The 21,795-nt window shown below is 62.7% G+C and overlaps 2 protein-coding genes across 3 annotated transcripts; both read right to left on the bottom strand.

Annotated features, from left to right (window-relative positions):
- Positions 1-1,010: 1,010 nt before the first annotated feature.
- On the bottom strand, positions 1,011-9,417 carry DGAT1 (diacylglycerol O-acyltransferase 1). 2 transcript variants are annotated; one of them, XM_036281296.1, is made up of 17 exons: positions 9,218-9,417; positions 4,910-4,997; positions 3,854-3,894; positions 3,657-3,742; positions 3,522-3,574; positions 3,204-3,309; positions 2,945-3,064; positions 2,751-2,831; positions 2,554-2,657; positions 2,428-2,466; positions 2,291-2,332; positions 2,172-2,216; positions 1,987-2,099; positions 1,839-1,904; positions 1,677-1,764; positions 1,521-1,583; positions 1,011-1,419 (listed from the first exon to the last, which is right to left on the bottom strand). In XM_036281296.1, exons 1-17 carry the CDS (start codon positions 9,415-9,417, stop codon positions 1,264-1,266), a joined length of 1,491 nt encoding a protein of 496 aa, XP_036137189.1. In that variant the 3' UTR covers positions 1,011-1,263. The 2 variants fall into 2 exon arrangements, with proteins under 2 accessions (XP_036137189.1, XP_036137190.1); XM_036281297.1 differs by lacking the exon at positions 9,218-9,417 and adding an exon at positions 8,321-9,177.
- A 4,943-nt stretch (positions 9,418-14,360) lies between these two features.
- On the bottom strand, positions 14,361-18,471 carry SCRT1 (scratch family transcriptional repressor 1). The gene is made up of 2 exons (XM_036281269.1): positions 18,171-18,471; positions 14,361-16,198 (listed from the first exon to the last, which is right to left on the bottom strand). Exons 1-2 carry the CDS (start codon positions 18,283-18,285, stop codon positions 15,255-15,257), a joined length of 1,059 nt encoding a protein of 352 aa, XP_036137162.1. The 5' UTR covers positions 18,286-18,471; the 3' UTR covers positions 14,361-15,254.
- Between the last annotated feature and the right edge of the window lie 3,324 nt (positions 18,472-21,795).

The raw sequence follows: 21,795 nt of genomic DNA, 5'->3' as shown, positions 1-21,795 counted from the left end.
CGGCCAGGGGCAGGGGAGGGACACTCAGCCTGACACCCAGTACCCTCAAGCGTTCCCCCAATGCCCACCATCTTCCTTGGGCTGGGGCAGGAGGTACTGCCTCAGTCTGGGCTCCTCCAAATCCCCTCTTCCCCAAGTAGGCACCTCCCTTCCAATACTTCCATGGCCCAGGGTACAGGAGGGCTTGGGGCTGAGCAGATCCTGGTTGGGGCAGGGGTGGTGCAGTCGAGCCCACTCCCCAGGCATCTCAAGACACCTTCCCTGTGGGCACCACAGCCTCAGATCAAGGCACACCTGACCTGGCACAGCCGCAGGCTTTTCAGTCTTGAGAAGAGACCAAGATAAAGTGGGAACGGGCCCAGGGCTGCCTCCCACCTCCATCAGGCTTGGCAGGTGGCAGGGTATGGGGACTGCGTCCTGAGGGCTGCACTAGCGGGATTACCCAGCCTCGAGGTCAGGAGAATGGGTGGGGAAGGGCTGGGAGTCACCCACTCGGGTTGGTGTGGATGGCTGCTCTGGCAGCAGCCGTGCCCCGGCTTGTGTGTGGATGCATTCGCTAATGAGGGAGACCCCAGGCAAGGACTGACGTGGATACTTGAGCCTCCAGCCCCAAGCTGAGGTCCACTCCTAGGAAGATGAGGCACCCACTTCTGAGCCACCCTCCACATATGGGGTTGACGGGTGGTGTCTAGACAAGAAGTCTGCCCTTAGCTGAGCCATTTGAGGCAATGGCACTTGCCACCCATGATGCCAAGTGAGGTCTGCTTGACCCCCATCGTGGCCCTTGAACCCCTACCCTACTAAGGGCACCATCCTCCCACAGCTGGGCAGGGCCTCCCAGGGCATGGGCACCAGGGAGGCCCATGGGACCCAGCTTCCTATCCCAAAAGCACTACAGCACAGCCTAAGATGGCCTTGGGGCCCCCAAAGCAGCTGCCCCCACCATGCTGTCGGACCATGTGATGTGAGCTGTCACCTCCCTCCAGCCCAGCACCCTCAGTAGGCTGAGGTCACTCTGGACAGTATTTTATTGACACCTTCGGACACGTGGGCAGGACCAGCACAGGTTCTTGGGGCACTGGCCTGTGCTGGGTCCCCCATTGCTGAGGGGGCAGGAGAGGCCCCATAGGGGCAGAGGGGCCTCCTGAGGGCCAGGAGGAGGCAATGGGCAGCCAGCCGCTCTCCCAGCACACAGGCAGGGGTGAACTCTGGCCATGGGCAGTGAGGCAGTGAGGTGGCAGTGAGGAGTGTGGGTGGGGCAGCTCAGGCCCCTGTGGACTGGGCCTCATGATGAAGCACGTAGTAGTCGTGGACGTACATGAGCACAGCCACTGGCTGCCCGATAATGAGCGTCAGCCACACAGCCGCGTTGCCATAGTTGCCACGGAAAAAACGGCTCACTATCCAGGCCAGCGGGATCTAGAGACAAGGGGTACACAGTCAGTTGGCCATGGTGACCATAGGGCTGGCTGCCCCAGGTGCTGGTGAAATGGTAGGTGAGGAGGCCACAGGGTGCTCACCTGAGCCATCATGCCGGTGAAGGCCCAGAGACGGAACATGCGCAGAGGGATGCTCACCAGGTACTGGATGGGTGGGAGAAAGGGGCGTCAGCTGGCTCCTCAGGGCCACAGCCACCCCAGCTCCAGGCCCAAGGCAGGATGCCACAAAGCACAGACCTCATGGAAGAAGGCTGAAGCCAGGAACACCCCAACCTTGGCAATCCACTTGCTGTAGCCACGTCGGACCATTGGCTTGTAGAAGTGTCTGGGGGGAGAAGACCATGGGCAGATGACCAGGTCCACTCAAGGGTCGGCACCACCCACCACACACACACCCACCTGAGACACCACTTGTGCACAGGGATGTTCCAGTTCTGCCAGAAGTAGGTGACAGACTCAGCGTTCCTGGGGTTGAGAGACTGAGTGATCAGATGGCGCTGTGGCCAGCCCCGCCCCGCCCCGCCCCGCCCCTACCAAGGTTACCCACCACCAGTCCCGGTAGAACTCCCGGTCTCCAAACTGCATGAGCTCAGCCACAGCATTCAGGCAGGAATGGAAGAGCCAGTAAAAGAAGATGAGCCAGATGAGGTGGTTGGGGACCTGGCAGAGAGGTGGTGTCAGGCTGCAGAACCCCCATGCCTCGTGCCCCACCCCACCCCCCAGCCTGCTCACCGCCAGCTTCAGGAGACGCTCGATGATGCGTGAGTAATCCATATCCTGCAGGGACAGGGCTCAGCTGGCTCCCTAGGCCACCTCCACCCCTCCAGCCACGGGGGAGCCTGACCACTCACCTTGAAGGGCTTCATGGAGTTCTGGATGGTGGGGACCATCCACTGCAAAGGAGGGCACAGTGTCAGCTCCTGCCCACTGAGCACATAGGGCAAGACCCCTCTGCCAACCCCACTCCACCCTGTCCTGCTCCCCATACCTGCTGGATCAGCCCCACCTGGAGCTGGGTGAAGAATAGCTGGAGGAGGAAGCAGAGAGCAGCAGGCTGAGCCCCCAACCATCTGGTGGACCCTCTCACCCAACCCCTCACAGCCCCCAGCCTCACCATCTCAAATAGCCGCCTCAGCAGGAAGCGCTTTCGGATGCGGGGGGAGCGGGGAAAGTTGAGTTCGTAACACAGCGTAGGGGCAAAGAGGAAGTAGTACAAATCTGGAATGGGAGGAGGGTGCTGGCACCAGGCATAGCCTGCTGACCCCACCACTGTCCTCCACCACCCTCAGGCCAGCCCTGCAGACTCCTTACCACGGTAAGTCAGGTTGTCTGGGTAGTTCACGGTGCCCATGACTTGGGCCGCCCCACCATTGGCCTTCTTACCTGTAGAAGCTGGGAGGCAGTGAGGGGTGGAGAAGGATAGAGAAGGTTAAGAGAAGGGTGGAGAAAGTGAGGCCTTGCTGCTGCCCAGGTCCCACCCCCACCCCATGGCAACAACCCCTCACCAGCCTTGGCCTTGGCCTTGGCGCTAGCCCTGTGCTCTCGGCACCACAGGTTGACGTCCCGGTAGGAGAACAGCTTGAGGAAGAGGATGGTGTACACCGCCAAGGCCAGCACAGAGCCCACTGCGGAGAAAGAGGCTCAGGCCACGGCCCCCCACACCACCCACAGGAGAGCTACAGCCTCAGGGTGGCCCGAGGCTGGCCTGGGTCTCTCCTGCAGTCCCCCAAGACATGCTGGGACAGGGGTGGGGTGGGGGGGCACCTGGAGTGATGGACTCCAGCAGGAAGGCCACGGACGCTGGGAAGCAGAGAATGGTGGCCAGGTTGACCATGTGCAGCAGCAGCCCTGCCTGCTCCGTCAGGGCACCCTGAGGTGGGGGGGGGCAGTACTCAGCCAGGGCCCCCACTCCCTGGATGACAGATATCCCTGGGGAAAGGCTGCCAGGCCTAGGGCAAGGCCCCTCCCAGGAAAGCCTCACACAGCCTGAAGCACAGTGGGGAGCGTGGCACCCTGCCCTGAGCCCAGGCCTGGTGAGGAGTGGACCTCTGGCCAGGGCAGAGGCGTGAGGGCACTACTTACCACCGCCAGGCGCTTCTCCACGTGGAAGGCAGCCACAGCAAAGACATTGGCCACTGAACACAGAAGACCATAGGGCAGGTTCAGGTCCAGGGCAGCCCCCTCCCTACTCCAGGCCTTCCTTGATACCCCACTCACCAATAACCAGGCACAGGGCAGGCCAGCTGTAGGGGTCCTTTAGGAACAGAGACACCACCTGGATGGGGTCCACCAGGATGCCATACCTGGGGGAGGGGGAGATGAAGGCCTGAGCAGGTAGGGAGGCCTGAGTTGGCAGTGAGTGCAGCTGAGCCTGGAGTGGGGGGGTGGGGTAGGGCCCTGGGGAAGTCACTCACTTGATGAGGTTCTCCAAAAACAACCGTGCATTGCTCAAGATCTGCAAGAGAGAGAGAGGGGAAGGGCAGTGGCAGCCCTGAGCACAGCGCACATCTGCGGGGGGATGGCAGGGGCTGCAGGAGTGGGGGGGGTGCTGTGGGGCTGTGCCAAGGGTCAGGCAGGCCCAGGGCTACAAGAGAACAGACGGTGCTGCCCAGCTGCCACGCCTCTACAAACCCAGGCCAGGAATGGCCTCCAGAGGACAGAGACACATCATCTCCTCATGATGTCCCCTTGCCCAGCCAGCCTCTCACCCACCAGGCAGTGTGCCCCCCATAGCTCCCCAGGGAGCCTCCTGGGACTACAGGCTGGGAGGGTGTGGGTGTGTCCAGAGCCTCTCCACACAGGCAGCCACAGGAGTCTTGCCTTTGACACAGAGGTAGGCGTGTCATATTGGGGTGAGGGTCGAAGGCCAGGGGCCACATCAGCCCTGAGTGGTGGAGGCTGGGCCCAGACAGGCCCTTGTCCCCTGCCCCACCCTGCATCCTGCCCCTTTGAGCCCTGGACTCCAGCTGATTCTGGGCCAGACTGCTGGTCCCACTCCCACAAGGTGCCAGCAGGAACTGGGCCCCAGAGGCAGGAACCTCAGCTAGGCCACAGGGTTCCTTGAGGGGCACCTAGGACCCAGACTGAGAGAGAGGGGCGGGGGCCGTGCAGAGCAGTGGCTGGGTTGCTGTGCTGAGCCCAAAAGCTACCCTGCTCACCCCAGGCTGGACCAGCCCAGGGTTCCACACCCACAAGGGACATTCAGGAGCAGAGAGGATTCTTCTTGGACCCCAAAACCACTCACACATGCTGCCAGGGAAGCCCTGTTCCCACAGAGCACCCCATCGACAACCCCATAGCCCACCAGTTCAGGGCCAGCCACCCATCCTGTCCCCTCCTCTCTGTTCCCCAGTGCCCCTCAGCCATAGATCATAGCACAAAGGCCTCCCACACAAACCCCAACCACACAAGCTCTGTGCCCAAGTAGAGGCCAGCCTCAGTTAACCCCACCCAGCCACCATCCTACTCACCAGCATCACCACACACCAGTTCAGGATGCCACGGTAGTTGCTGAAGCCACTGTCCGAGCTAAACAAAGAGTCCTGCACGCGGTGGCACCTGGCAGGGCAGGAGACAGCAAGAACCTGTGGCAGAGCCAGAATCTTCCCACACCTCCCAGTCCAGGGGCACTTCAGGGTTCTGGCAGATACCTGAGCTTGGCCAAATCCAGACCCTCACTCTGGGCAACTCATCCATCCCAGCCCAGCAGCTGTGATCCACACTTCCCACTCCAGCCCTCTCTTCTATCCACAAACCCTACTCCCTGTTCATAGTCAGAGGAGCCAGGCAGGGCCCTGCTCTCAGGACCAACCTGGGGCCTGCCCCTCCAAACACCAGGCAGGGGCATGCCACAGACAGAAACGCAGCCTCGCTCCCCAGAGGCCGCCAGCTGCCACCACCCACACTGGCTATGGAGTGGTGAGGCCCACAGGAAGAGTCCATCCCAGAGACCTGTGGGCCCACCCCAGCAATGTTGAGCAGAGGTAGGGGTGGGAGGCAAATCCACCTTTCTCTCTCTCTCTCTTTTTTTTAATCCTCACCCGAGGACATTTTTTTTTTTTTTGCATTTATCTTCAGATAGAATGGGAGGGAGAGGGAGAGCGAAACATCAATGCGAGAGAGACACATCGAGTAGTTACCACCCACACAACCCCGACGGGGGCCAGGGACTGAGCCAAACCAGCCAGAGCTAAATCCACCTTTCTCAATCAGCCCATCTCACCACCTCAAACCGCCTCCTCCCCACTCTTGGCCTCCCCACACACAGGCCTGAGGGGGCACAGGGACCCAGGCTAAGAGCCAGCTGAGCACCCAGCCTGATTTGACCTTCTGGGTAGCAGTGCCCAGCCAGCCCTCATGCACTTGTGGCCTCCAATTGTTTTGAGAAGTGACAGCCTCTTCCAGTTCAACTATGGGTAAGCACTGTGTTCCTTCCTGCTGGGCTGGAAGGCTGAGAGGAGCCCACTCAGGGACTGGGCACCTGATGGCAGGGGGCTCCCACAGAAGCATGCAGGATTGCTTCCACGCAGTGCTAGGGTGGGGGGACACATAAGTAGACCCTAACGTCCCTGCCTGATTCTCAGGGTAACGAAGAGGTGGAGGAGGGCCACAGCTCACTCACCAGCTGTGCCCAACCTCACTCCAGCAGGATGCCAGCAGGAAGTCCACACAACATTGAGCAAGGCCTCCAGTTTTGTAAGAGGTGAGATCAGGAACCTCCCTTCCCTCCTGCAGACACACATCTCTGCCTCGAGAGGTACCCAGATCAGGGAAGTGGGCACCAAAGCGCTTCTCAGGGCTGGCCCTGCCTCAGTGGTAAGCCTGGTTATCTGTGGGGTCAGTACTCAGATGGGAGGTGAGAGACCAAGAAGCCAAGATGTTGCTCGGCATTCTTCAGCCACCACAGTGCAGACAAGTCACCTTTGCCTCCCCAGACCAAGGACTGCGACTGACCCGGCCCCTCTGCCTTTCCCAGCCGCAGGCCTGGCCTCCTTGCACCCACCTTCCAGGTCCCTCCTGGGCCTCACAGTGAGGCTGTGATCTCTACCCAAGGCCCTCTTCTCCCTGAGTCTCTGCACCTGCCTTTCCACAAGGCAGGCAGGGGTCCAAGGCCCAACTCCCCAGAGAGGATGATCTCCGAGCCTGTCCCTGGTGCCCTCCCCCAAGTTCAAGCCCATTGGTTTTTACTGGAACCTGCCCAAAGCTGCCTCCTGTGGTGCTGGCTGGGCACATCCACAGGGCTGTTTCACAACACTGTGACCCCTGCCCCCTTTGGGCCACTTAGACCATGCTGGCTTTATTTGCAGCAATCTCTAAGATGAAAATAAGAGTGGAGAAAGTGTGTCATTTTCCAATCTGACACAAAATAACATTATAGAACCTGTTCAAACTTCTCCCAACCAACCCACACCTACTCCTCAGGACCCTCCACGGGCCTCCTGATCATCCTCACCTCATGCAGCACCACCCTTCCTCCACAAGTCAGAGGTCCAACCCAAGGGAGGAAGGCATGGTCCACAGAGGCCCACAAAGGTCCAGCCTCACCAGTGCAGTCAGCAGCAGTGAACCAGAGAGCAGACAGGCACAGGAGGCAGAATCTGGCCACCATGCCAGAGCTGTCTTTGTCACCCTCTCCCCCACTGCAAGGGTTACCATGCCTCTGTGACCTGAAGTGGTCCTACACCCACTCCCCAGGCCCACCCAGCCAGCACGGCCATTCTAACTCATCAAACATGTCACCTCATTCAACCCTCACATCAGCACTGGGAGGTGGGCACACAGGGAAACTGAGACTCAACAAGGTTCAAAGCTTGCCCAGAGGCACAGCCTCCAACTGTGAACACACCTGGGACCACATGTCCCAGCTCCTAGGCCATGCAGAGCAAAGAGGGAACAGAATGCCAGCTCACCCCCCAGCTGCCACCTCCTAGGCACCTCTTCCACCCAGCCTCTGGGCCAGGCTGTGGGGCACAAGGGGGCTGAGTAAGCTCCCCACATCCTCACACCATGCTGGAATGGGAGCGGCAGAGGACACCCCAGGGACAAACACCCTGGGAGAGCTGTGAACCGAGAGAGAGCGTGTGGAGCTCTGGGAAGGAGTGAGCCACAGGCAGAGCAGAAAGGGGTGCCCTCTCCTTCCTGCCCCACAGCCACACCCTGGCCCTGGGCTGGAAGAAATTAGCTCACACCCAGAGCCTGACCTGCCTGCCCAGGCCAAGGTGAGCAGGAAGTATAGGGAGGGGTAAGGAGGAAGAGGGAGAGAAAAGGCAACAAACAGGGATGAAGACAAGCAGATTAGAGGAAGATGACAAGGAGGTGGTGTGCCAGAGGCCAAATCCCAGGAGGGCAGCCAGAGCAAGGCAGGCTTGGCCACCCCCCAGACCATGGCCACAACCCTAAGAGACCCCGAACCCCGTGGCTTCCTAGTTTGAGGGACAAGCACACATAGCCTGCATGTTCTGGAAGCCAGGAGGGATTGGGATCACCAGCTCCCCCTCCACCCCTGGGCAGGCCCATCCTCTTCCCAGGGGTCCAGACCTCCAGGGTGGGCAGAAAGGGCCCCCACTCCCTCCACCCAGCTAGCAAAAGCACAGGATGAGGCTTCTGGCCACCTGGCCCATGCAGAGCAGGAAAGTGACTGCCCATCCCAGAGTGGCAGCTTGGCCTAGCGCTAGCACCCCCATCTCACACAAAAGGACCCAACTCCCACCTCCCCTAGAGGGCGATCATGCTAGCCATGCCCCTGCCCCCTAGAGAAGATAACTCTGGGAGCTAACAGAGGGCACTCTAGAACCCCCATTCTTTTCAGCCTGCCTCAGCAGCACCCCACAGGAAGTGCTGGGATGGAGCCTCCATGAACTTCGTGTCTAACCTTTACTCACCCTGCTCAGCGCTGAGATTATCTTATCAGGTGGACTGTGAGCACTCCAAGGGCAGGGACAGTGCCCACACCCCAGCTGCCTTTGCCCACCCATTCCCCAGGGCGCCCCATGAAGAAAGCCTCAATTCTTGTTTACTAAGAGAGCAAATCCTTGCCAACCAACTGACCAATTGCCCACTTCCTCCTTGGTAACCTCTAGTCTTGAAGCTGCTCCCAAAACCAGAGCCCCCAAGGGCCCTCGGGCAAGATGAAGGCTGAAAGTTGGCCAAGGGATCGCTTGGAGCTAGCTTGGAAGAGGGAGCCAGTGTTCAGACAAGCCAGGTCCTCCCCATCACCCTCTACATGCTTGCCCCATCCCTTCCTGTCAGTCTTTAACCTGTGGGTGGGCGCACTTCCAACCCCTCTCCTGTACCCAACCAGGGCCCAGGCCAGCCAAGCACTGGGTGAGGAATGAAAGAGCCAAAAAAGGAAGGGACCCCTAAATCTCGTTTGCATGGATAGAAAAGCCTCTCACCACCCCCTGCTCCTGTCCTGGGGCAGCCCAGTCTCCTGCTGGCCCCTCCCCATCGGGCCCTCCCTCCTCTACCCCTAAGGCACCCCTCATAGCCCTCAGGAGGGATCCCCTTCACAAATCCCCCGACCCACACCCTCTCTTACCGAGGGTCTGGAAGCGGAGGCTGCTGCCGGCTGCCCTCTGCGCCCCCACCTTACTGATCTCAGCAGGCGACCCTCCACCCCTAGGTCTCAGTTTCCTGTGGGAGCCTAAGGGGCACACCTGTCTACACGAGGTCGGGGACCAGGCTCTGGGACTCGGGAGCCCGCGCTGCTGCGGCCACCACGCCCGAGGGACTGGGGCCTCGGTCGGGGTCAGAGATTAGGAGTCGGTGGCACCGCTAACCTCAGGTCCCAGTGGCCGCTGCCCACGACGGCGTCTCCGTCCTTGTCCTTCTCCGGGACCGGGGCTGGCGCGTCCCCCCCGGCGCCCACGTCCCGCACTTCTTCTTCCGCCGCCGCGGGGCCGCCACCGCCGCCCTGGCTCGAGGACCGCGACCCCGTCCTCCGGCGCCGGGAGCCGCCCGCGCCGCCGCGGTCACCCATGGTTCAGCCTGCACCTAGCCGCGGCCAAGTCGTCGCGGGCCGGGCTCTCGGCGCCCGACGCCCGCGGCCCCGCCTCCGGACCCAAGGCCAACGGCCGCCGCCGCCCCCTGCCGGCCGCCGTAGCCCGCGCGCCGCCCGCGCCTCCAATCAGTGCGCGCCCGCTGGGTCTGCCCACGGCTCGCCCCGAGGGCCGCTCGCTGGCCGGCGGCCTCGGTGCGCGCCCATTTGTAGTCCGCGGGCGCGCGGGGCACGCTGGGAGTCGTGGTCGCCCGGCGCGGGGCATCCTGGGAGTCGTGGTCGCCCGGCCCGGACTCGAGCTCGGCGGCTGCGTGTAGCCGGCGGCGGACTCTGCTCCCCACGGCCTCGGCGTGTCCGCGGACTCGCTGGGAGCTGCGCGCCTCCCTGGCCGATTCCCTGCCCCTGGCGCACCCCATCAACACAGGCGCAGAGTGTGGGGATGGAGGTCAGTTGTGAAACGCGTTGGGTGTGACTGTCCGCGGGAGCTTGCCTCGCCACCACCCGGCGCGTGGGTTCCTGAGAGCGCACCTTGCGGAGCAGGACTGTGATGACCTCCTCAGGCACCCGCTTTTCCTTGACTTGGGTTGTCAGACAAGCGCCAGGCCAGAGAACGGAGCAGGAGAGAGGCCCCAGGTCCCGCCTCCCCAGGACACCGATTTCCAGGACCCGACGGGGATAGGGAGACAGAGCTAGAAACCGGAGTAGCTGCGCCCCAGCGCACCCCCTCCAAGCAGCCTGCCTTCCGCCCACGTCCGCAGACCTTGGGGCCTTCCTCGTTTCCCACTTGGGCCAGTTTAGCCAGGGCGTGGGGGAGCCTGGAGTGCCCGATCGCAGGGACCCAGAGGATCCACGCCCCTGTCGTTAAATGAAACTAATCCACCGTGACAACCGCAGGATGCGGTCCGTGTCCCACCTTGGATTAATCTGCATCTTGCAGGGGGCATGGAAAGTGAGTCCGGGGCTTCATAGGGATTCAGGCCTGATTTACCCAAGAAACACCTGTAGCAGCAGAGCCTGTCAAGCCATTCTGAGAAGAGCGCCTCTTTGGAAGCAAATAAACCAAGAGGCCAGCCTGAGATCAGTGGCCTCTCCTATGGGCCTAGTTTGCCCCTGCACCACTACTTCTGTGACGGCATCCAGGGCCCCTGGTGACATATTCTTGCTGCCACCGGGCCTTCTGAGGCTGACGCCAGCCTGGCATCCCTACTTGGCAGGCTGAGGCTACCTGGCAGGTATCTTTGAGTAGCCTGCTTGAAGGGTCCACCCTGACTGGGAGAGAGAGCAGCCCCGCGTGCCCACGTGGCCCAGCTTCGATGGGTCAGGACCAGCCCTGTCTCCCATCCAGTCTCCCAAAACGTTTCGTTTGTCTGTTCATTGGACGACCCAGGCCAGGCAGAGTACTGATTACAAGGGAGAGAGGACAAAGGGGAGGGTCCTCTTGAGAGGGCGAAGAGTAAGAATGAGCCCTGGGAGCTCTGCTACTCCCTCCCCACTCCATCTCCCAGGCAGCGAAATGGGAAGACCCGTACTAGGACCCACGTGTCCCCGTGGGCCTTTTGCCTTGCAGGTCTGCAATACAGAACCAAAAACTAGAGGGATGGCCCGGGCTGGCTCACCGATTGGCAAAGGAGGAGATTGACGGTTCAGGCTACCAGTAGGCTCATAGAGGCTGGGTTCAGTAGCCAATGAAGAGTGAAGGGTCGTGTTAGAGACGTATAACTGTCCACGTAGGGGCTGCAAGTGGAGGCAGGAGTGAAGTGACCTGAATGAACCGGGGACCTGGGAGGGGAAGCCAAGGTTCCCCTACTGAAGATTAGGGCAAGGAAAGCAGGGCCACGAGCCAATGGGAAGGCACACACTGTGAACACACCAATAAGAAAGAATCTCTGGCCGGTCTGGCTCAGCGGTTAGAGCGTCGACCTGCGGTCCGGAAAGACCCGGGTTCAGTTTCCGCTAAGGGCATGTACTTGGGTTGCAGTTTGTCCCGGCCCTGATTGGGTCATGCGGGGGTGGCTCGATGTGTCCCTTTCACATTGATGTTTCTCTCTCTCTCCCTCTCTCTCCCTCCCACTCTATCTGAACAAAACAAAAAAAAAGGAAAAATGTCCTCAGGTGAGGTTTAAAAAAAAGAAGAAGAACCTTGAAGCCCTAGCTGGTTTGGCTCAGCAGTTAGAGCATCGACCTAGGGACCGAAGAAAGAACCTCTGCACAGGCAAGGGACCTGCCCGTGGAGGAGGCGAGGTGGGAACACCAGATGGGGATGGGCCCCATGTAAGCCCCACCCTGAGCAGCAGGCCCACAGGTTATGACCTGCTGCAAGTCAGGCTTCTCTGCTGTTCACCAATGGAGTCTGGGTGGGCCTGTCCCCTGCCAGTATTAGAAGAGCTGGACTGACCCTGGGCTGACCTGGTTTGACCACATGTCTCCAAAGACTCCGTCTGAGTGTCAGGGGTCATTGTTGGGTTAGGAGATCCCTGTTCCCAGGCTGTCCTCACCCAGCACAGCCCACCCCTCATCTCCTCAACATGAGTCATCCTCTCTAGAGCCTAGAGAGCTGTGGATGGCTGTGGAAGCCTCTCTGAACCCCGGGGCACTTCCTCAGGTGGCGAGGACCTACCCTGGAGTCTGAGGCTCACGGTGTGGGTAGCAGGCTGCAGAAAGGAATCAGACGTTTCTTCAAGGAATCAGAACCCTCTTCAATGCCAGTTTTCTCCACTGGCGTCAGAGGGCTTGGTGGTGGCTGTCAGGCCTACCAGGGCAGCAGGAACCCCCACAGGGAGAGTGGGGGCACTTGAGGCTCCGCTGTGCCTACTCCGGCCATTCTAGAATCACCCTGAGCTGGGCCTGACTTCAGACTAGAGTCCCTACTCCTCCCATTTCTGGCATAGAGTAGATTCACCTGCCACAGGAGAAATGATAAATGCTTTGCCTGTGGGGAAGAGGTACTCCTGGGCCTTGGAGCTCTCTCAGACAGAAGACAACTCTCTTGCAAAAGGGGACACGGGCGCACCCTAGCGAAAGGCAGCAGCGTCCCCAGGGCTGCGTGAGCAGGCTGCTACTCCCAGCGCTGCCCCTGTGCCTGACGCACAAACGAGGAAGACATGCCCATTCCTCCACCCCGCCCCATACACACGTTTCCGCGCCCCCTGCAGTTTGGGCCCAGCCCTGAATACATCAGCCCAACACTCCAAGTTCTATCAAGAGTGGCGTTTATTCTCCTCGTGGAGGTGCGGTGCTCCGGGGAGCTGGTGCTATTGTGCTTAGGAAGGAGGTCTGTCCGTCCGTCCGTCTGTCCGGCCGGCCCGGCCCCAAACGGGGGCGGAAGAGGGGCGCGGCCCGAGTAAAAATCCCGGCCTGTTCCGGGTGGGAGTATGTACAAGGCGGCGGGGCGCAGGCGGGGGTGGAGGCGGAGCGGGCCGGCGGCCGCAGCCCCCACCCGAGGGCCCCCGCATCTCGGGCCCTACTCGTAGAATCAGTACAAAATAGGTGCTACCTAAACGTTCCTTCTACCTGAATTCGCTAAGTCGGTTATTGTGCTGCTTAGTTATGGGGGCAGGAGGGGGCCCATGGCTTTCCACGGCGGCGGGGTGTGGGGAGAAGCGGGAGGCCCTGGCCGGCCCACTGTCCTCCGGCCTTCTCCTTAGGTAGGTAGACAGGCGTGGGGAAAGGGGAAAGAGGGTGCCTGTGTGTGCGTGTGCATGCGGGTGTGCCCGACACAGGCGGGCAGGCCCCGGCTTGGGAGCTGTGTGGGTACCGAGCTGGGATGTAGGGGGTTTGGAATGTGGGCCCTGCTCTGCTGGGCCCTCGAGTCCCCTGCGGTTTCAGCTGGGCGGCCGCGGGGCTTGGTGCCCACAGGGATGGGGCTGACCAAGTCATATGCCCCAGCGTGCACCTTTCCGTTTGCCTGGGGCCCTGGCCCATCAGGGCAGAGCCAGTATAACCAGGGTATGGAAGTACTGGGGTCGGTATGGGCGACCGTTGTGGCGCTGGACCTTGGGGCTCTGTGTTTGCCACCGAACTGAGAACGCCAGCCCCAAGTCAAAGGCAAAGACCGACTGGCCCAGCACTGTACCCGGGTGGGGAGGGTGGAGCGCGGGTTTGGGTCTAGGGATCCGGCCTCTCTCCACATCTACCGCCGTCCCTGGCGCACCCAAGAGCGTTGGGCCCGTCACGAATATGCATCTCCCCCGCGCAAGTCGCCGCAGCCGTGGCAGACTCAGCAGTGGGCCTGTCACAAGCAGGTACCCAATGAATGGTCAGTGGGTGATGGATAACTGAAGGAGGGGTCTTGGGGACAACGCCCCCCACCCCGCCCTTGAAACCATTACACCGCCGGGCTCTGCCGTGGGGGATGGGGCAGGTAGGGAGTAGGAAGGGTAAGAAAGTCTGCGCGTCCGGCCCCGCGCAGCGTCCCTGATCTAGGGGCCTATGGGGTGAGCAGGGCAGGGGGATACCTGATTCTCAGTAACTCTAGAGGCGGCGGCAGCTTCGCATGCAGTGCGCATTATTGCTCTATAGTCGGCATCGGACTAACTAAGAGGAGGAGGGAGGAGCGGGCAGCCCCGGGAAGGGACGGGAGGAGGGTTGGGGCTGCATGCAGTGACGTCACAAAGGCGGCGGCCAATGGGGCGGGCCCTTAGGGCAGAGTCGCCGCCGAGGCTTTGGCATAGACCGGCGAAAGTTGGCAACCGAGTGGGGACAGGGCCAGGGGCTTGGGGGAGGGGGCCGGCCTCTGAGAGGCGGGGCCTGAGGCTCCCAGGAGGCGGGGCCCAGGTGGGGGCGGGGCTGAGGGGCGGGGAAAGTGATCCTGGACATCTCAAGCCCCGGGCGTCGGTGGGAAGGACGGGGCCTCAGCGCCCCTTCCCTGACCCGAGTGCAATCCGTTCATAAATAAAACGTACAAATACTGAAAGAAAGAAACCCGACGCATCCGCAACCCCCCCCAGGGGGCTTTACCCGCAAAGCGAATACAGAGAGGTGTGTAGAGGGCCGTGCCCAGGCCTGCCTGCTGGACCCCAGTAATCCGTCCTCCAACACGGAAAGCCCGGGTACGAGGGAGGGAGCCCCGGGGCAGAACGGGAGCGGGGGTCTGAGGAGGTCGGATAAGTCCATGCGATTCGATATGCGTCATTATATTCGTTATGGAGGACAGAGCCCGAGAAGCTGGGCTGGAAGAATTCGATTTGGCAGAGGATGCGAGGCGAGGGTAAGAGAGCGGCTCGGACTGAGGCCCCAGAAGGAACCCGAGGGAAAAGGGTGCCACTGTCTGCCTCCCCCCCTGGTCCCCAACGCGTTTAACACTCCCGGGGTTCAGCGAAGACTGAGGAGTAGGGACGCCTCTGCAGGCTGAGTTCCTGCTCCTTCCCGGCCTGCTGCTGGGGCGGGACCGGCTCCCTGCACGTCCAGGCTGCAGGCCTGGCCCTGGAAGGCTTAGGAAGGGGTGGGGAAGACCTGAGTCTCTGCGACGTGATCCAGAGCGCAGAGGAGGGAGGAGGGGGTCGCTCCCTACCTCACCCCACCCCCGTCTTCAGAAACCTAACTCGGAGATGAGGTTCGGTTCTGGGTCTCCTCGACCCTATTGCTGGGAAAAGCCTGGGGCACCCTGGAGGGGAAAGGAGGGAGCTCGGGGTGGGTCTCCCCTCGGGACCCTATTGCTTGAAGGGGCCGGCAAGGCCCCTGGCGGGCGGGGCGGGGCCGGGCCCCCTCCCCCTATTGCTGTGAGGAGGGGCCCGCCCTCCAGCCCTCCACCCGAGCGCCAGCGACTTCCCTGGGGGCCCTTATTGCTGAGAGCCAACCCGGCTCACAGAGGCGCCACCGCCCTAAGCCTGCACAGGGCTGAGCTGTGGCGGCGCGGCTGGCGCCTGGGCCGCGGGGCCACCGCCACCGGCGCCGCCCTTGAAGCAGGCCGACTCGTAGTGCTTGTTAAGATAGGACTTGAGAGCGAAGCTCTTCTTGCAGCGCTTGCACTGGAAGTGCTTGAAGGCTGAATGCGTCTGCATGTGCGCACGCAGGTTGGAGCGGTCAGCGAAGGCCTTGCCGCAGTGCGCGCAGCCGAAGGGCTTCTCGCCGGTATGGGAGCGCATGTGGCCCTGCAGCAGCCAGGGCCTGGAGAAGGCCTTGCCGCACACGCCGCACTTGTGGCGCAGGTCGTGTGTGAGCAGGTGCATGGCCATGGCCGGCATGGACACGTACACCTTGCCGCACGTCGGACAGCGCCGTGCCAGCTGACTGTCCAGGCTGCGGTGCGTCTGCTTGTGGCGGCTCAGGTTCGACGACGTGGCGTATGTTTTGCCGCACTCGCCACAGGCGTGCCGGCCCCCTGAGCTGCCGGCTCCGGGCCCCGCGCGCGCCTCGGTGCCCGCCCCCGCGCGCGTGCCACCCCGGACCCCGGACCCGGAGCCCATAGCGCGCGACCCTGCCACAGCCCCGCCTCCACTGTCGCCGTCGGGGGCCGAAGCCGAGGCCGTGGAGGGGGCGGTGGCGTTGGCATTGGCGGCCTTACGGCGCGAGCGCCCGTCGGTGATGAAGAAGGCATCAGCCGCGTAGCCTTCGCTGACCGCTGCGTCGCCATTGATGTAGCCGCCTGCGGCTGTGGCCAGCTCCGGGCGTGGGGTGGGTGGTGGCGCCGAGCCCGCGGCCGCCGGGCCCAGCTCTCCCCGCACCGCCGCAGCGTACATGGGCTCCGGGGACGGCCCTTTAAGCAAGGCCGCCTCAGCGTCGCCATCATAGACGGAGGCGGGCCCCGCGTAGTCGTTGAGGTATCCTGAGGGCCAAGGTGGACAGACAGGTAGACAGCGGGAAAGGAACCGGGCAGCGGCCAGACACACACAAACAGGCGGGCGGCAGGAGACACCAGGGTCCAGGAAGAAGGAACCGGAAGGACAAAGGGGAAGGGGCCCAGGGACCACAGGGCAGGGAGGATGGAGGAGGCAGGGAGGAGAAGAGAGGAAAGGAGAGATGAGACAGTGCCCAGCCTGGCTCCGCCCCCGCCGCCCGCCGGCCCCACCCTCGCAGGGGGAGGAAAGAGGCGCATCTTCGGGTGCGGCAAGCCCCTTCTGCAGTCTCAAGGTCAGGGGGGAGGGGCGGTGCTTCCCTGGCCCTCCTTCCCCTTCCCCTCCCCCTCCCCTACAGGTTCTCCCCACTTCAGCAGTTTTCTCTGATTATGCAACACACTGCAGACCCGCAGCGCACAAAGCCAGGGCTGCCCGCCCAGGGACCCCATCACTACTGCTTCTGGGGGTTCCCACTGGCTCTTCCTCTGGGCCCCCAGAACCTGTACTCAGCCTTGATGCTGTCCCTCTTTGGTCCTCTAGGTCCGCCAAGAAGCCCTAGAGACGTGTACCTCCTGCAGGCCCTCGATCCCTCACTAGCACCACCCTCTTATCTCCCAGGTCTCCCCCTCACTGGACTTGACCCCCTCTGGCTCCAGCCCTATCTCCCTTCTTCCACTCTGCTTCTCCCTGCATTCCCTTCGGTCACCCTGCACCCTTTGGTCCCATCTTGTTCCACATTGCCCTCTTCCCCCAGGACCTAACCCCTGTGGGGGCCTTTCCAAGGCAGGCCAGGCGACCAAGGAGAGTGCCAGGGTGTCCACCAGGGGACACCTTTACAGGGGGGACAAGCTGCAGGCAGGCAGCATCATTCATGCTTGTAACTACAGTTGTTCTCAAGGCACAAGATGGTTCTCGAAACCTCAGACACAAATGCACAACCCACACGATGCAAGCTCTGGCTTCTTCAGGATTACACCCAGTCACCATCAACCCTGGAGTCCCTTCACAGGGTGGGCTGTGTGCTGATCCTGGAACACACCACCCACTAATGCAGGGTCACACATGCAGCCACCCCGGACATACTATCAGCCAGGGTCACCAGTCACATGGGTGCACAGCGGCCTCAGTCACATGGTCCCATGTAGTGGCACACAGGCAGGCCCACACTCATACAGGGTCACACACAAGCGCACGTAGTCACATGGCCACATGCAGTCACATGGGCGCACACAGGCTCACACACAGGCTCATGTTCCTGCAGGTCACACTTGTTCTGCCACCCCATGTTGCCAGCACCCTTGCCTGCATGCTAACAGTTGTCCTTGAACTTCAACACCCTCACACAAAGAGCCTCCCCCTGCCTCTAGCACTTTGGACCTCCCCTGCCCACAGCCCACCTGCCAACATCCTTCTTCCTGACCCTAGCTTCAGGGAGGATACTGCTGTTGCCTCTGCTGGTATCTTCACCCTGACAGGTGGGCAACCCCCACTGGACCCCATGCCTACTCCCTGGAGCTCACAGCACTCCCCTGCTGGTCCTAGCAAGCAGTCCTAGAGGAGTCACCAAAGAAGAGAAGTGGATACTGAACAGGCCCAGGTTTCTGGGTGTGGGGCTGCATGTACCCATAGGTCCTGTCATGTCAGCAGGTGTCCATTCCGTATGGGCCATGGTGTGGGTCAGTGTGTACCTTCAGGCACTTCCTGTTCCTGACCCCTGTTCCCCAAGCTCTCTCCTGAATTGACACTTCCCTGCCCAGCCTTGAGCCAGTTCTGGCCTGTCTCTACATTTGCCTCTCTCCACCCCCCACCCCCCTATCACCTTCCACTCCACAATCTGGTTTCAGCTACTGCCTTATGCTGGTCTGCTTCCCTAGGGTCTATTTCCTGGGGCCCCTGCCTCCTCCACCCCTTCCAGCACTGCCAAGGGCCCCGTGCCACCCCCAGCCTCAGCCCAGTTCGAACCTTTCTCCTGCAGTCGCACTCCGAGGTCGCTGCGGGCGCGCCCATAGGAGCTCTCGAGGTCTGCCGAGGAGAACGTGTCAAGTTTGACCTTCTTGACCAGGAAGGACCTGGGCATGATTTCTGCGTGGCTCCGGCGCTGCAGGCCTGCGGAGCCGGGGCGCGGGGGGACTGCAGCCGCGGCGAGGCCCCGTCACCATCCGAGGAGCGGTGGAGGCAGCACGGTTCCCCACTCTGGCCTTTGGATGCTGTCGCACGAGTGCCGTCCTCTCCTCCGGTCTGCCTGCTTGGGCTTCCTCTTCTGCTCCTCTGGATCCTCCTCTTCTGCTTCCTTCCCTCTTCTCTTCTCTTCCTTCTTTCCTTTCTTCCTTCCTTCTTTCCTTCCTTCCTTCCTCCCTTCCTTCCTCCCTTCCTTTTCTCCTCTGGTCCCGGCTTCCCAGCCCGCAGTGCCGCCCCTGGACAGGCGGGGGAGGAGGCTGGGGGGGCGGGAGGGGGGGAGCGGCTCCGTCCCGGGCCCGGAGGCTGCGAGTGAGTGCAGGGCTGGCCCGGCTCCTCGGCCCCCTTCCCCTCCCCCCCGCCGCCGCGGCGGAGCCTCAGTCAGCGGCCCCCCATGCCCCCGGGGGTGGCGGCGCCGGGCCCGGAGAACACGGCGAGGGCGGGAGCGGCGGCAGCTTCAGCACCGCGGCCAGCGCCGGCCCGGCCAGCACCTCGGCCAGCGACCGGGCGCGCTTTGCCAGCGCGGGCGGCGAGGGGCGGTCCGCGGGGGCTCTGCCTCCGGGCGGGGGTCCTCGGCGGGGGTCTCTGGGAGGCTTGCTTTATTGTTCTGCAGCCTGAGCGAGCGGCGGTGGCGGTGGCGGTGGCGGCGGTGGCGGCGGGCGGGGGGCTGGGGGCGGGGGTCCTCTGGGGGGAGGGGTGCGCAGGGAGGGCGGGCCGAGGGAAAGAGGGAGGGAGGGAGGGACGGGGGCTCCGGGGGCGGGGCTCGGCGCTTGGACAGCTCCTGAGCCCGGCCTCCTGCGCCCGCGGCTGCCTCTGCCCACGGCCTGGCCCAGCCTCTGGCTTTTAAAGCCCAGGAGCTGCGGGAGGGGGAGGAAGATAGGACAGCGGAAATGGCTGCTCTGGGCCGGACCCAGCCAGGGTCTCCTGGGAAGGGTCCTAAGGATGCCGCGGCTCCCGCATTTTGAAGTTCCCCTGTACAGCTCAGGGAACGGAGGCCCGGAAATCGGCGGCATTGTCGGGGGTGAGGGGAGAGGTGGAAACCGGTCTGGGACCCATGAGCCCCAGACTTGGGATCTTTCGGGAAGGAACGCCAGGCCTGCCTCAGTCTGGTCCGGCCTGCCTAGCTTTCGGAGGTAGAGGCCAGGGATCTGCGGGGGCGAGTGGGGGAGGCGGGAGGCGAGGGAGCGAATGCTGAGGCAGCGAAAGCGCTGTGTGAAAGCTGCGCGCGCCCTGTGCCGCAGTGTCTTCCTGCCACTCGGTCACCCGGGCTGACCCTGTGCCCGCTGGAGAGGCCTCCCTCCACCCGCCTGTCTCCCAAGGGGCAGATGTCTAGCGCAGCGGCGACGCAGAGAGCAGGGTGTGGAAGGGAAGAGGGGCTGCCATGCCCTTGCTCCAGAAATTTGCCTTCATTGGTGGTTTTCCGCCCTTCCGCGCGGCTGCAGGTCCCCCCCACACACCACGGCCCCGCAACCAGGCGGATAACCCTTCCCGCGGCCGCCCGCCCAGAGTTTGCAGCCCCCATGACGTCAGACCCGGCGGCCAATGGCCGGGCGCGAGGGTGGGGGGTTCCAAGCCGCACAATGGCCGCGCACGGGGACATATGTCCCCTATTAGGGCCCGGAGCCGCCATTGTTCCCTCCCCCGCCCCCGCTGGGTGGTTCGGGTCTTCACCATCAAGGTGCGCCCCCATGCGGCTCGCTGTCGCTGGGGACCAAGGTCACAGGGGTGGCTCCAGGGAGTGTCCAGACGCAGCCGAGCCAGAATCGTGTGCAAGTCTGAGGTGCGCGCGCACCCATGGCTGCGCGCGGTGACCTTGTGTGGGGCCGCACGGCGGGCCCGCGGACACCGGCCGGGAGCGCGCGGCAGGCGGGCCACACCAGGGGCGCGCATGCGGGGGCGTGCGGAGATTGCTGAGCTCAGCGCCCTGCGGCGGCCTGCGCGGCGCCCCGCTTCCTGCTTCATCTCCGCCCAGGAATCGTGCTAGGGTGGGTGGGAAGCAGCCCAGCGCCGGGACACGGCGGAGATGCGGGAGGAAGCCGGGAGCCGCGCAGGCCTGCTTTGTGGCCAGCGGCCCGGTCGTGACAGCGGCAGGATATTCATCTTGCGTGGCAGTTGCTCCCAAGGGGCGGGGGGCGGGGCGCGGCCGCCCCCTTATCGCTGAGCCGCAGCCGGTGAGGTCCGAATTGGGGGCGGGGACCAGGATTCTCCTCTGCGGAGCCGCTGGTCCTTGCTCCCTCCCAGGGGGGCCGGGCCGAGGCGCAGCCGGAGGCCCGGGGCCAATTAGCATTTTGATTGCGGGACTGGGGGGCCCATCTGGACCGAAGCCTAATTACCCAGTGAACCCTCCAGGTGCTGGCAGGACGTGCCAGGCGCAGTCTCTCATCCCGTGCTCCCTGCCTCCTCCCGAACAATCTGCCCCTGTCTCTGCTCTCCGACTTACGTCCCTGTGCCCCTGTTAGTCCCAGTCACCCTGCCACTCTCCTTTGTCCCTCCATCTTCACCCCTTTCCTTGAGATCGCCTTGGTTTCTGCATCCGCTCGCTGTCCACGTCCCTGCCTCTCTCTGTCAATTTCCCCACCCCCTTGGCCCCCAACCCTCTTGAAAGAGGAGGTGTCAGAGCACTGACACATGTGTCCCACTGCCTGGTGCTCCCAGGAGACCATTCGAACGGCCCTTGATCTAGCTTCTCCGGTGGAGCTTAAAACCCCTCTGGGCGCCCGGCAGGGAAGGGCAGCTGGGCCCAGGACTTGGCCATCAGTATGAAGCCACCTGGGTGTGGAGCACACATGCGCCCAGCTCAATTACTTGGGCCTCCTGGCCTTGACACTCCCCTTCAGCCTGTGGTCCCTGTGCTTCAGCCCTGGGGTCCAGCTAGGAGAGGCTGGGAAGGGACAGTTGGTGATTCTCACCGTTTTGGAAAGTTTCAGCCCTCCTCCACTGGAGGCCATCCTGAGTCTCCCTCTGAGAGCCGGAGGCGGAGGGGAGGGCAGGGGCTTTGTTACAGGAGAGGAGAGTGGAGTCCTCAGGCAACTCCACTATGTTCCCCTCAAGTGCCTTGGACACACCAGCTGTGCTTGGCCTCCCTACAGAGACTTTGGGCCTCAGGAACTCTCTTCCCCAGACCTTGTGCATGGTGCAGCTGGGCCCAGCCCCTTCTCCATGTGGTATGGGAGGGATGCAGTGTTGGTTGTATGTCCCTCTGCCTCTGTCTGCTTCTGGGTATGGAACCTCCAGTCCTGGGCAGGTCCCTTGTTGCTGAATGGCTAGGCTTTAAGGGAAAGACTCCAAGTGTTGTGTCCCTAGCATCTTGCCCAGCAGAGCCAGTGAGCCTGTGTGTGCCCACCATGGGCCCTGTGGTCACCTTCCAACCCCCCTTTCTGCCTTGGGCTCTAGCCTAGCCCAGCCTAGATAG

The sequence above is a fragment of the Molossus molossus genome, unplaced genomic scaffold (assembly GCF_014108415.1).
Source record: "Molossus molossus isolate mMolMol1 unplaced genomic scaffold, mMolMol1.p scaffold_m16_p_33, whole genome shotgun sequence".
In the NCBI taxonomy this organism is placed as follows: domain Eukaryota; kingdom Metazoa; phylum Chordata; class Mammalia; order Chiroptera; family Molossidae; genus Molossus; species Molossus molossus.
Note: the sequence above shows the minus strand (reverse complement) of the source record. Positions and strands in the feature narration are given on the sequence as shown.